The 13,266-nt window shown below is 34.8% G+C and overlaps 1 protein-coding gene across 3 annotated transcripts in view; it reads right to left on the bottom strand.

The window, feature by feature from the left end:
* Positions 1 to 13,266, bottom strand: part of INTS6 (integrator complex subunit 6) — a 95,327-nt gene that overhangs the window by 33,541 nt on the left and 48,520 nt on the right. For all 3 annotated transcript variants that reach the window (XR_011145787.1, XM_068984664.1, XM_068984665.1), the window contains 4 exons: positions 11,690 to 11,873; positions 6,300 to 6,425; positions 4,498 to 4,652; positions 415 to 567 (listed from right to left, as the gene is read on the bottom strand). Coding sequence is in view for 2 of the 3 variants with exons in the window: in XM_068984664.1 (XP_068840765.1) it covers positions 415 to 567; positions 4,498 to 4,652; positions 6,300 to 6,425; positions 11,690 to 11,873 (618 nt within the window). In the remaining variant the exon portion in view is untranslated. The remainder of the gene's footprint in view (positions 1 to 414; positions 568 to 4,497; positions 4,653 to 6,299; positions 6,426 to 11,689; positions 11,874 to 13,266) is intronic.

Genomic DNA, 13,266 nt, shown 5'->3' on the forward strand with positions numbered 1-13,266 from the left:
AAGTCAGACTGAGAAAGACAAATACCATGATATGCTTATATGTGAAATCTAAACAAAAAGGCTACAAATGAACTTATCTACAAAACAGAAAGAGTTACAGATGTGAAAAATAAATTTATGGTTACTGGGGCATAAGGAGGCAGGGAAGGATAAACTGGGAGCCTGCAACTGACATATACACACTACGGTATATAAAACAGAGGGAGCTAACAAGGACCTACTATCTAGCACAGGGAACATTACTCTGTAATGGTCTACCTATATGGAAAAAGAATCTGAAAAGAGAGGCTGTATGTATATGTGTAACAGATATCTTGCTGTACACCTGAAACTAATGCAACAATGTAAATCAATTACACCTCAATATAAATCAAATAAATAAATTTTTAAAATCACTATAGTCTTTCAGCTTACCTGCCAACATGTCTGAGGAGATTTTCTTTCCAGGATAAACTGAGTCAGCGGTGAAGGTTCCAACTCATATTTGTCAAAAGGCAATTTGTCAATAACCATGGGTTCACAGTCTGTACAGGAAAACTTCACTACAGGATGAGATGTACGAGGTGGCTAGAAGGCAAAGTCTTATTGTCACTCTTTCACAAAGTACCAGAAACAAACTTTTAGTATCACTCACTGTCAAAGTATACTCAGTGTCTCAGTCTCACTAGTGAGCATTTAATTTACTACTAAAAGCACCACTAAGCTGAAAGATAATACTTAAAAATCTAATGCTTAAACAATCAGTATTCACAAGAAAAAAGATAAATAACACACTTCAAAATCTGTACAGGATTAAAATTTGTTAATCTTAAAATCAAATTCATCAGAAAACTTAAATGCAGTGTTTTAAAATTAAGTAAGTGCTCATTAATTTTTACATCTAACAAGTAGTTAATTAATTAGAAACCTTCCTAAGGCCACAGTTGTAGCAGTTTAACTACCTGATTTCCAAACTGATGATGCACATTTATCAGTACAAGGTTTTAAATATATATATATATATACTTGTAAATTATTAATTTATAGGTATATAATATATACCAAAATAATATTAGAAAATAGAAAAAAGAAAACAAACAGAAGTTCTACTGGTTTCCTTCCCTATTCCAGTAAACTATTGGTTACCCCTATGGTAAATATGCCCCACTCTGGAGACCCTATTCTAGAGCTGCAAAAACTGCAATACTTTTAATGAAAAAAAAAAAAGCATGTTATTCTATTCCCCCTCCTTAACAGTCTCCTTCCTAAAAATCTCACCCAAAGAAGATTGGTGAAGAAAATATGAGCTATGAGGAAATAATGTGAAGTGTCATAAATATAAAGGACTCCTTTTAGCTTCAGTTACTATCTATCAATACATACACTGATGGCTCCCAAAACTACTGTCTTGGGATCATCTCTCATTTCTCTTCATGTATCCAACCACCTACTGGACATAATCTGAATTTTCTATAGGTCCCTCAAACATAGTACTACCCAAGTCATTATTTCACGCCCAAACCACATAACCTGTTCTAAAAACCTAGATGTTAATCATCTCCCCCTTACCCGCCATACTTAACTGTCACAAAGACCTAGATTCAGTGATACCACAAGTTCTAAGCCACTTAGCAAACACATAAATATGGGGCAGATGCTCACTACTATAGATGCTGCCCTCTATGCTAAATTCTCATCTCTCTGAAAATTTATCTTCTATTTCTTACCACTCTAATTCATGCCTTCATCATTTCTTAGACTAGATTAGTACAACTGTATATTTTTAATTAGTATCCCTAATTAGTCAGCCCCCTCCAATCAATCCCATGGCCATGAAATATAAATATAATCATATAATTTTCCTGCCTCAAATTATTGAGTAAAAGTAGCATCCAATCACCTAAAAATAGGGCCAGACTCTATTTTCTTTTTGTTTTTAACAAAGAGCCTTGACTGTATGGTCCCTATCTGCCTTTTAACCACCACCCCATATACACCCTGTGCTCCAGCCTTAAAAACAACTTGCAGTGGCCCAAAGAGATCACTGTCTTTCATGCTCCTGTGTCTCATGTTATCCCCGGCTACTTTTCTGTTTTCTCCCTTGCATAATGCAAACAAAGTTTTGAAGTCTGAACTGGCAAGTATTAACCTCTAAGAGGCTTCTTTCCTGACACACTCTTACCGCATACCCCAAACCCACACCAGGCAGTTGGGCACCACCTCATCTGGCCTCTGCCCCACCACTTTGACAGAAGGCACACTGGACTCTATTTATGGTTATGCAGCTGACCTTCTTATGGAAGGTTCCAGATGGGAAGCACTATGTTTTACTCATCTTCTGCTCCTGTACCTGTCACATACCTGACAAATAGCTTATTGAATCAGTCTATGAAATTCATGGGGTTTTTTTGGATGAAAATACTAAGATCCATTTAATATACAAAATAATCCTATGAGATAGGAGTTATTATCTTTATTTAACAGATGGTAAATTGAGGCTTAAAGAAGATAATTAACCAAAGACACATGGCTAATAACTGGTAGAGCCATTCAGAACCAGTCTCTAATAAATCACATTTAATTTCAGTATCAGTACCTCTTATATGAAATCCTATTATTTATAGAAATTTCATTTCCCCTCTAATATCCTTCAGTTACTAAAATTTGCCAGTTCTTTCCAATCTCTTTTTTAACATTCTCTCTTCCATCATCTTAATTCAAACTCTTACTAGCTCTATATTGGGCTTCCCTGGTGGCTCAGACAGTAAAGAATCTGCTTGCAATGCCAAAGACCTGGGTTCAATCCCTGAGTCGGGAAGATCCCCTGGAGAAGGAAATGGCAACCCACTCCAGTATTCTTGCCTGGAGAATTCCACGGACAGAGGAGCCTGGCGGGCTACAGTCCATGGGGTCACAAAGAGTCGGACACGACTGAGCGACTAAGCACAACAGCTCTGTATTAAGTCAACTATAGCAATAGTCCTCTAGGTAAACAGCTTTCCTGCCAATTCATCTCCTGATTCTGCTGCATATAACCACCATCAGATTAATTTTCCTAAAGGAACACTCTGTTAAAAATGTCTTCAGTTCTATGAACACCACTGAGAAAAGCTCAAATTCCTTAACCTTGCATGTAAAGTCATGAGCAATCGTTTATTTAGTAGTATTCTCAATGTCCTACAGACATATTATGAACCACCTATCCTCAGATACTTTCCATTCCTCTAAATTCACCTTGTTCTTTTCTACTTCCATACTTTCAACATTGTTTCCTGTTCCAACTAAAATCCTACCCACATTCCAAAATCCTCTATGGCTTGTAACAATTCAATAGAGCACTAGAGTAATATTGATAGATAATGCTTGTGATACTGGTTTTGATTTTCTTCCTAAGCGGACTCAACATGTACCATATGCACTACTGTAAGTGTTAAATATAAGTGAATAAACAACAATATAATATTTCATACAAATATGATAGCTGTTCTTTAAGAATTCTGAAAGGCTCCAGAAAAGAAATTAAAATGACCAAAGAAATCGAGAGCTCTCTAAGGTTAGACTAAAAAACTATGATGGTTCAATCAAAAAAAAGGAAGATAATCTCTCACTGAAATGGATAAAAACTTTATTTCATGAACTACTTCATTAAATCCCTAATGAACAAAGGAAATATCACAGCTCTTGTACAGATTAAAAGTAAAAAATTATCCTGAAGAGCTGATACAGATTTAAGTATAAAAGGTTTCAAAGAGTTTAACTTAATTCATAAAGTTATTAAAGACTACTTAAAGATTTTTGAAATAACAATTCTTATCTTCTAAGGGTAACATCAAAAAAGCCACTGTCAGGCTTTCCCACAAAATATTCCACAGCGTCCTCTGAGTTACTACAAAAAATACTAATCTGAAAAATGTGTATTAACAAGACTGAATAAATATTTGTCTAAATTTACCCTATTATTATAAGAACCATATAGTGAATACTGATAATTCACCATGACCACTCAACAAGCCCCACTGTTACTAAAAATAATTCCTATAAATAAGACCAGAAAACCTTTTCTATCTTAAACCTCCAGACTGAGAACACTGAATATAACTAAAACTATGCAAATCAACATGAATTTCTAAGACTAAGTCCTAAAAGGCTGCAGGGAAACCATCAAAATTATTTCATAACCCTTCATTTAAATTCTGTATTATGTCCCCGAGAACAAATCCTTATGTTATTTATATATTTATTTTTTTATTTATATATTTAGAATATGTATCTATGATTCTGTAACCAGAGGCCAATAATAAAAACATAAGCGTAACTTCAGATTCTAAAGGAAACCGATGCCTCTTTTCTATTATTTTATAATGAACAACATAGTATACTAAAGCAAGTAACAGCTTATCATAGCACTTGAACATTTGTCTAGTTTCTATACAATAGCCACACCTTTAACAGACAGTAGTACTTAAAGCTAGTATGAGAAGCAGTTATTATTATGAAGTCACAATCTCTGGTACTTACTAGTGTTGGAGAATTCTGATCTGGCCAAAAAGATTCTGGAACAGGCCAATGACCTATAGGAACCCCAGTTTTAGGATTTGGTCTGACATAAATGAGTTTGTGACAACTATGCCAAGGCTGAGATCCAAAAGGTCTTGATATATCTGGCTGCCCATCTATAGCAAAGAAATTTTAAAAAGTAAATATCATTAAAGGAAAAACCATATGTTAAACTATGTCTAATATTACTTAGTAAAAATATCTTAATACTTGTTCAGTTCTGGATTTTCCTGTTTTTCTTAAACAGTAGAATACTATCACGACTAAGACTTTAAATTTTAGATTAGATCAGAATTCACAAGAGGGTAACATCAGCAAATTTCAACTCTGAGTTCCACAATTGAAAGGAGGTCCCACAGCATCCTTTGCTTGGCCAATATACCTCACAGTAAATACTTGTTTAACAAATGGCATGTTTTCCCCCACCAGATGATAAGGGCAAATAATCAATTTTTTCATCATTATGCTCAGCTTAGTAAATACTAAGTAACTATGGCTAAATACAGAGAAGGCAATGGCATCCCACTCTAGTACTCTTGCCTGGAAAATCCCATGGGCGGAGGAGCCTGGTAGGCTGCAGTCCATGGGGTCGCTAAGAGTCAGACACGACTGAGCGACTTCACTTTCACTTTCATGCATTGGAGAAGGAAATGGCAACCCACTCCAGTGTTCTTGCCTGGAGAATCCCAGGGACGGGGGAGCCTGGTGGGCTGCCGTCTGTGGGGTCACACAGAGTTGGACACAACTGAAGTGACTTAGCAGCAGTAGCATGGGGGCTAAGTAAGTATTTTTTAAAAATCATTTTACCTAAAGCCTAAAAACTAGAACAAAAGTCTAATATATAAATCCAGATTTGAGGCACCTACCTTTCATCTAAAACAATCCCAGAAAATGGTAACTCTCTTCAACAGTACAGTAAACATTTACTGAGTGCCTAATTCTAAGCAAAGTCCTAAAATAATTTAAAAATAAATATATTCCATGTCTAACAATTCAATTCTAAGATTTTTTTTTAACTCGAACACAGCAATATAATTTATATAATCTTTCCATCTTCTGCTCTCATCTCTATGACCTTTCTCTTCTCCCAGTTACCCACTCTACTGCCTTACCTCTGCCAAAGTGTCACTAACGACTTTCTAATTCTGGTTTTAAGCTATGTCGTACAAGGCAGAGGGTCCAGATGTAAGCCGTCCGTTGGTTCTGGCAAAACTCCTTATACCCTCTAGCCAATATAAATAGTTCATGATCACCGAATATTAGAATAAAGCCAGGCAGGGCTCAACTAGAGTTAAAAAGAATCAAGTTGAACAGCAATGGCTGGTTTCTCATTTTTGGAACCACACCAACCATTTGGTTCTGATCAGTCTGATCGTTAGTAAAAATTGTAGCTAAGGAATTAAATAAACACCTAGGGCTGAACACTTATGAATCAAGGGACACGGAAGGGGCACATATGCTGGAGAGAGTCAATGTTAGAATACTAAAAAAGGAAATACACTATTCTGTTAATGTTTAAAAAGGATTTTAGCTCTTATAAATTATCAGGCTATGAACAACCAATATAAAAAGGCGATACGACCAAACCGCTATCGTACAACCTTGACTTTCCTATTTAATCACGCCACTTTACCAATAGCTCTTTTGTCATCTTAATAATTTGACCTTGTCAATGTTAAAGCCAAATCATAGTAATTTTTCAGTTCTAGCTGAATACTTGATAAAGCAAGTTTAAAATATCTGTAAGAAAATGACAATAATACCTTCTACAGGGGAAGGATCTGGTCCTGCTTTTTCAAAGTTTATTACTACCCCACTTTGTACTTTCTGCACCAAGGATTCTAGACACTGATTAAGCATTCTTGGAGAACATACAGAGTATGAGCGGCCTGAAACAACAACAAAAAATAAAGTGAACTAGTTAGTTGCAAAAATTGCTACTTTAAGCAAAAAAGAACCATAGTGGGGTTTTTGACAATACTGATTCACAAAAGTTCAATGATAAAGTTTGGACTTTTCATTATCTAATGGAAAAGTAACAAAACAAAAAGTTATTTTCAATCAACAATTCCATTTTATGAGAGTGTGTAAGCTTTTTCTTCTAATTAAAGGTACACGGAAAATAAAAATATTGGTCTGAACAAACCACAATGAAAAAAATCATTACATATATACAGTGTATCACATGAAATGAAAATTTTTTAAAAGTATATATATAAATATAAAAAACTATTTTCCAACTGAGTTCCAATATAATTTACCTTTACTACACATATTGTGGTAAAGTATGGTAACTAACCCCCCAAAATCGCACACCTGCTAAAAAAAATGTATCACTAAAAATTAATGTAAAGGACATAGAAGGTACTCAATAATTATTTAAGTGATCTGCTGGCAGACACCACATATTTTAAGTATTTGCACTTTAAAATAATACACAGTAGCATGTGCTTTTCTGAATTTCATTTGACTTACATACTTAGAAATTACCTATCTTAAATGAATTTCCCTCTTGAATATTTTAACCTATAAAACTTTTAGTTCAGAAGCATTAAAATGATAGTAATTAAGAAAAAATACCAGTGGAAAGACTTCTTTAACAGGTATTTTTTCAATAAATACAGCCAGATTTGTGCTGTCCCATACTGTAGCCACTGGGTGTATATGGCTATTAAGAACCTGAAACAGAGCTAGTCCAAATTGAGATGTACAGTAATTATATAAAACATACACTTCATTTTGTAGACATAAGATGATGATAATATCTCAATAATTTTAAAACATCAATTTCACATTGAAATATTTTATATATATTAATTTAAATAAATGATTCTATACAAATTAATTTTACCTGTTTTTAGGGTTTTTGTTGTTTTTCTTCCTTTTTTTTTTTGGTCACACCACATGGCTTGAGGGATCTTAGGTTTCCCCAACCAGGGACTGAACCCAGGCAGTGAAAATGCAGAGTCCTAAGAACTGGATCACCAGGGAGTTCCCTACCTGTTTCTTTTCAATGTGACTACTATAAAATGTATCATTATATATGTAACTTACATATTTGTATGTTCTGATCTAGACCAGTGCTTAAAAATCATGACAACTAAAAATCTTTAATCAAACATCCTACAGTGTTATTTGTAATAAGCTCAATATGGAAAAATCCTATTCCTTAACAAATTGAACCAATTACTACCAAACATATTATTATACTTGACATATCAAATTACTCATATCAATTTAAACTGAACACGTGATTTGCTGAAGGCTATTCAAAAGAGTAGCATTAGGCAATAGTGTGATTCAACTCCTCAGAGTCAGCTTTACTTAGGAAAACAAGTATCATGTAACAAATGGTTTACCTGGATGCAACAATGAAAGCCGTAATTATAAAAATACCCACCAATTACTGAGTGTCTGTGCACCTGGCACTATCCTAATCACTCTATTATATTAATTTCTCTAATCCTAGCAACAATCATATAGGTTACTTTCTCCATTTTACAAATGAGAAAACTAAAGCAAAGAGGGATTAATTTATCCAAGTTAGTACAGTAGAGCAGCTGAGATTCAAACCCTTACAAGGCATCAGAAACATTCATCTGAATATACCACCTTCTTCCCTGAAAACCATGATGCTAATTTGAAATCAATATTTAAAATAAGAAAATTTATATGGAACCACACTTATGTGAAAGAATTGGCAAATTAAAATTCTTCAAGTCAATTTAAACACATACATAAAAACGGTGATCCTCTTAATACATAAGGTATTTAGGAGATTATATAAAGACTCATTATCTTATTTCATGATATTTAAACATATTCCAACAATGTCAATAAAATCAAAAGTTCCTAAATATAAAATTGTGGCAAACCTCTACCCTTCTCTAACCTGTGTCATCAAAAATTACTAACAAAGATTTTATGAAAATTAGAGAAAAAGTAAATAAACTTGAATCACTTATAAAAATAATAAAAATTCATTAACTCTTTTCAAAGTTAAAGCAAATTTAGACATCTTTACAAAGAGAGCCCACAACCTATGTCATGTTTCTCTTATTCTTTATGTCAAAACTTACCTCTTAGAATACTTGATACTTTGTACTAAAGGATAAAGTGTCTGAGATCACTCACTATATTTGTGAGAAAAACACACACTTTGAAGCCAAGAAGCTGGTTCACTTGTGTTTATGTAGGGTCCACAAAAAAAGAAAAAATCTAAACACAGCAATAAAGTGAAAAAAAAAAAAACAACAACTTTCTTCCTTAGGATTAGGAAGGATTTAAGTATTAATAAAATGGATTAAGACACAAAAGTAGTAATACTAAGTTGGCCAACAGTCCTATTTACAGAAATTAAGAAAGTTAAATTTATTTAATCTAGAAAAGTCTTACAATTTTTATAAAATGCTTTTTATCCTCAATACTTCCACCAACATGTCTATTAGGTATTTTTTAAATTTGATACCATCCTTGTGCCTCCCCCCAACCTGCTTCTCCTGAATAACCATCTCAGTACAGAGCACAGCCATTCACCTCCAATTGTTCAGACCAACTGAATTACCCAGGAATCATCCTTGATTCCTTCTTCCTTCATTACCCTCAGTCTTTCCTTTCCATCAGACCACCTCTCACCATTTCCAAACATAAACACTTGAGATCAAAGTACTATCATCTCTCCTAGTCGCCCTGCTTTCATTTCCACCACTTTACAGTATATTCTCATCTAGCAGTTGTAGTCTTTCAGAAACAGAAACCAGATGTCATCTCCTATAAAAAGCCCTCCAATGACTTCTCATCACACTGGGAAAATAAATAATATTTACTACAGCCTAAAAGGCTATTCACTATTTGGCCCTTGACCCCTCTCGAAACTAACCTGTTATTCTCTACTTTTCCCTACATAAGCTTGTAGCCATATCAGCCTTCCTGCTGCTCCCCAAAATACAGGGCATGATTCTTCTCTTACTATTTCCTCTACAGAGATCTTCATATGGTTTACTCCGTTATTCAGAGTTCTGTTCAAATGCTAACTGGTCTTACTGCAGTGATTATTTCATAATTTAAACAAATATCAAATCATTGTGTTGTACCCCTGGAACTAAAATGTTGTATGTATCAATTATACCTCAATTTTAAAAAGGAGAGAGGGTTGATGAAGACGCTACAACTATCATTTTAAAGGGATTAATATCTTTTAAGACACAGCTAGAAAATCCCATGGACGGAGGAGCCTGGTAGGCTGCAGTCCACAGGGTCGCACAGAGTCGGACACGACTGAAGCGACTTAGCAGCAGCAGCAAGACTGATTTAATTCCCATTCAAACAAGTGATTTTAACATCAAGGTTAGAGATATGCAAATGTAATTTATAAAAGAATAATTGTTGCTTTATTTAATTCTTTAGACAAGGAGTATAATAATTTCCAAGGATATGCAACATTTTAAACTGATTCAAACTGGGGTACACACATCCTTTAGGTTTATGGTTAAACAACGTCACCTCTCAGAAGACACTCCAGGAAGACTCATTCTCGGCCTCACGGCCTCTGCAGCCTCACCCTGTTTCTTTACTTGATAGTAAGCAGAACTCTCAGAAACATGATTTACTCATTTTACATCATTTTATCTGTCATACAGCCCAAAAATGTAAGCCTTCTGTCTATTGCTCCTGCTGTATTCCCATGATCAAAAACAGCTAATTGGCATCGAGTGAGTATTCATTAATTAAAGATAATAAAAGAAAAACGCTTACAATGACAATTATATAATTTTTAAGGTATACATTAAAAATAGAATAAAATATTAATCACTTTGGCAACACATGCAAATTTCATTCCAATTTTTCCTTAATGAACATAAATTACTCTATAAAGGAAAAAATAAATGCATACACTATTCTTATCATTTAAAAATGCACAGAATTGTTAACATGACTGCATATTTGAACAGTACTCCACCAGTGGATGTTAGCTTTTCAGTTATTTCTACTTTTTTGGTGTTTTATCCTCAAAACACTTTTCAGTCAGCATTCATTGAAAATAAAGAAGAAAGCATACTATAAGAAAACGAGTGGCATTTGAGCAGTTTCCCATTACTGCTAGCAGGAGCATGGAGAGAAGCAAAGCACTACATTAAAAGAGGTTCAGGATGCATGTTTGTGAAAAGCTCCCTAATTCTTTGACCAACTAAGGTTTCTGGGTCACTGAAAGATATCATCAATGGTGATTTCTGAATCTTTTAACTTATCTACTTCACATACCTATCTATGTAGGCTATTCTTTTTCATCTGTGAAATCTGCAGGCTTCCAAAATCCACAGAATATTGGAAGAAAGGCACCTAAAACATTAATTAGACCTTATTTTCCTTTGACTTACACAGCCGGCTATGATGGCATCTCAACAGTGCATCAGCAGTGCATGGAGACTATGGCACAACCCAGGACACCAGTGAAAGAGTGGTGAGCCAGACCTGGACATTTACCATCACTTCCTTAAGAGAGAACAACAGCGCGCCGTGAAAGCAAGAATACCATGCTTGTCATATTGACTACGGAAGTCCTAAAGCATGGACAGTGCTTGGTACACACTAGGCACTTGATGCATACTGATATGAATTTAACCCACCTGTTAACCAATTCCACCATATAGAAGTTCTGAGTCGTATTACATCTTCTGTTTCAAGAGTTTTACTAACGTTCACTTAGTTAAGTTCACTGGTTAAGAGTTCACTTCCTGTTTTCCTCTAACCTATCTCACTTCCTCTTTGCCTCTGGGTGAAACTGTACTTAACTAGGCATTGATCATTACATGGACAATGAGGTGATTCTTGAAACGTTTTGTCAGAGAAAATAATTCTATGGCATTTGTAAATCATTGGCAATCTTTATAGATAAGAAAATAAGTTTAACAACTTCAAATATTAGCATTTGCTATATGGTTAGAAAAAAATTATCATGCATTATCAGACCCAATAGTATTTACATCTTATTCAACAAAGACCTTCATCAATGTAGTTTTAACACGATGTATGTCTAGTAACTTCTAATAGTAACTTGTTAAACAAACACACACGGACTTTTTGAAATGCACATTTTAAAACATTCAGATAAAATCTGCTTAAGTCACTGAATTATTGCCAGCGAAAAACTTACCGCCTGTCACTTCACACATTGGTGTGATTGCAGAGTCATCTAAAGGCACACCTGTCAACTGTTCTGATTCTACGGACATCGTCCCCGGCAACCGCAACACTAATGCAAAGAGTCTCTGATCCCAACGAAAAGGTTCCTTGGTCAATTCACTTCCAGGCAAAGGAGAATTAAGAGGTAAATGAAGCTGAAAGGGGAAAAAAAAAAAAAAAGATGTCCACACACTATGCCTCCCAAAAAGGCTACAATTATTACACTTACATTGAAACTACATCATGAGTCTCCTATTATTCAAATAAGCTAAAAAACAAAAGCTTATATATATATATGTATATATACATGAAATAGCACGTAAGATATTATTACTTCAGTTTTCTTAAGCTTTACTCTGAAGACCTTAATTGAAAAAAATAAATCTATTTCTGTAATGCTTTTCAGATTTCAGTATAACTCACCACTAGGTGCTGGGACTGCTTCCAAATAAATTGTTTCATTTCATCATTAAAACAAGCCTATGATAAATATCTTAGGATTCCTACTTTCTAGATGTAAATTAAAAAACATGTCTCAGAGAGAATAAATGATTTGGCCTCCTGGGTCCAAACCAGTGTTTTTTCTATCACACCACACCTCAAACGTTTCCACAGTTAAATGATTTAAATAGGCTTCATTTCATATGAAACACAGATCTTCCCAGAGCATCTGCTAAAAGTAAGCTGTGTCACTCCAGTTATACTGTAAATGTACCAAAGGTAATGATTCATAATCCATCTAAGTAACAGTAGAGGGTTTGGGGGTTTCTTCCATGTGGTCTTTAATATATGTCTCTGCCCATCCCTTCTAAGACCTGGTCAATCAGAATCTAAGATTCTTAAGAAATCCAAAGCGCTTTAACGTGATTCTACTGTGTACCTCTGTAGTAACAGAGTCACAAGGCACCAAGAGATCCAGACCCTAGTCTCATTCATAAGAAAAGGGGAGAACCAGACAGAATGTGCCTCATGACGGAAGGACACAACACTGAAAGGAAGGAAAACAGGAGGGAAAGCTGAATCTGAATTTAACCAAGCCTTCAGTTCCAACCGCCAATTTACTGGCAGTCCCTCAGGGACTACTGAGGATACAGGATCAACTTATCCAGCACCACAGAGAACAGTCAGTCAAACCCAGAATGCGGGGCACTGGACAGAACACAGGACCTGGCTTCTTCAATGAAACCTGCCACTGGGCAGGAAAGAACAAAGAGTGGGGGTGGGGAGGGTGGCCAGAACCATTAGAGAATAAGAGACAAAATGAGAGCAAAGACTTTTGAGATAACTGGGAAAATTCAAAATATATATTACTGGGATTATTAATAACATTTAAGTGTGATAATGATACAGTGCTAAGGAAAACAAAAATCCTTATTACTTATAAAAAAAATTTTTTTTAATGATATAAAATCCCACATCAGCATACTCAGGGACTGATTTATTCAAATACTGGAGTTTTCTTTAAATACAGAGCACATTTTAAAATATCACTTCCAAATTAATTGCCAGAGTTTACACTATTTTTGTCAAAAGCAAGATGACTGTATC

Source organism: Capricornis sumatraensis, chromosome 12 (genome assembly GCF_032405125.1).
Source record: "Capricornis sumatraensis isolate serow.1 chromosome 12, serow.2, whole genome shotgun sequence".
In the NCBI taxonomy this organism is placed as follows: Eukaryota; Metazoa; Chordata; class Mammalia; order Artiodactyla; family Bovidae; genus Capricornis; species Capricornis sumatraensis.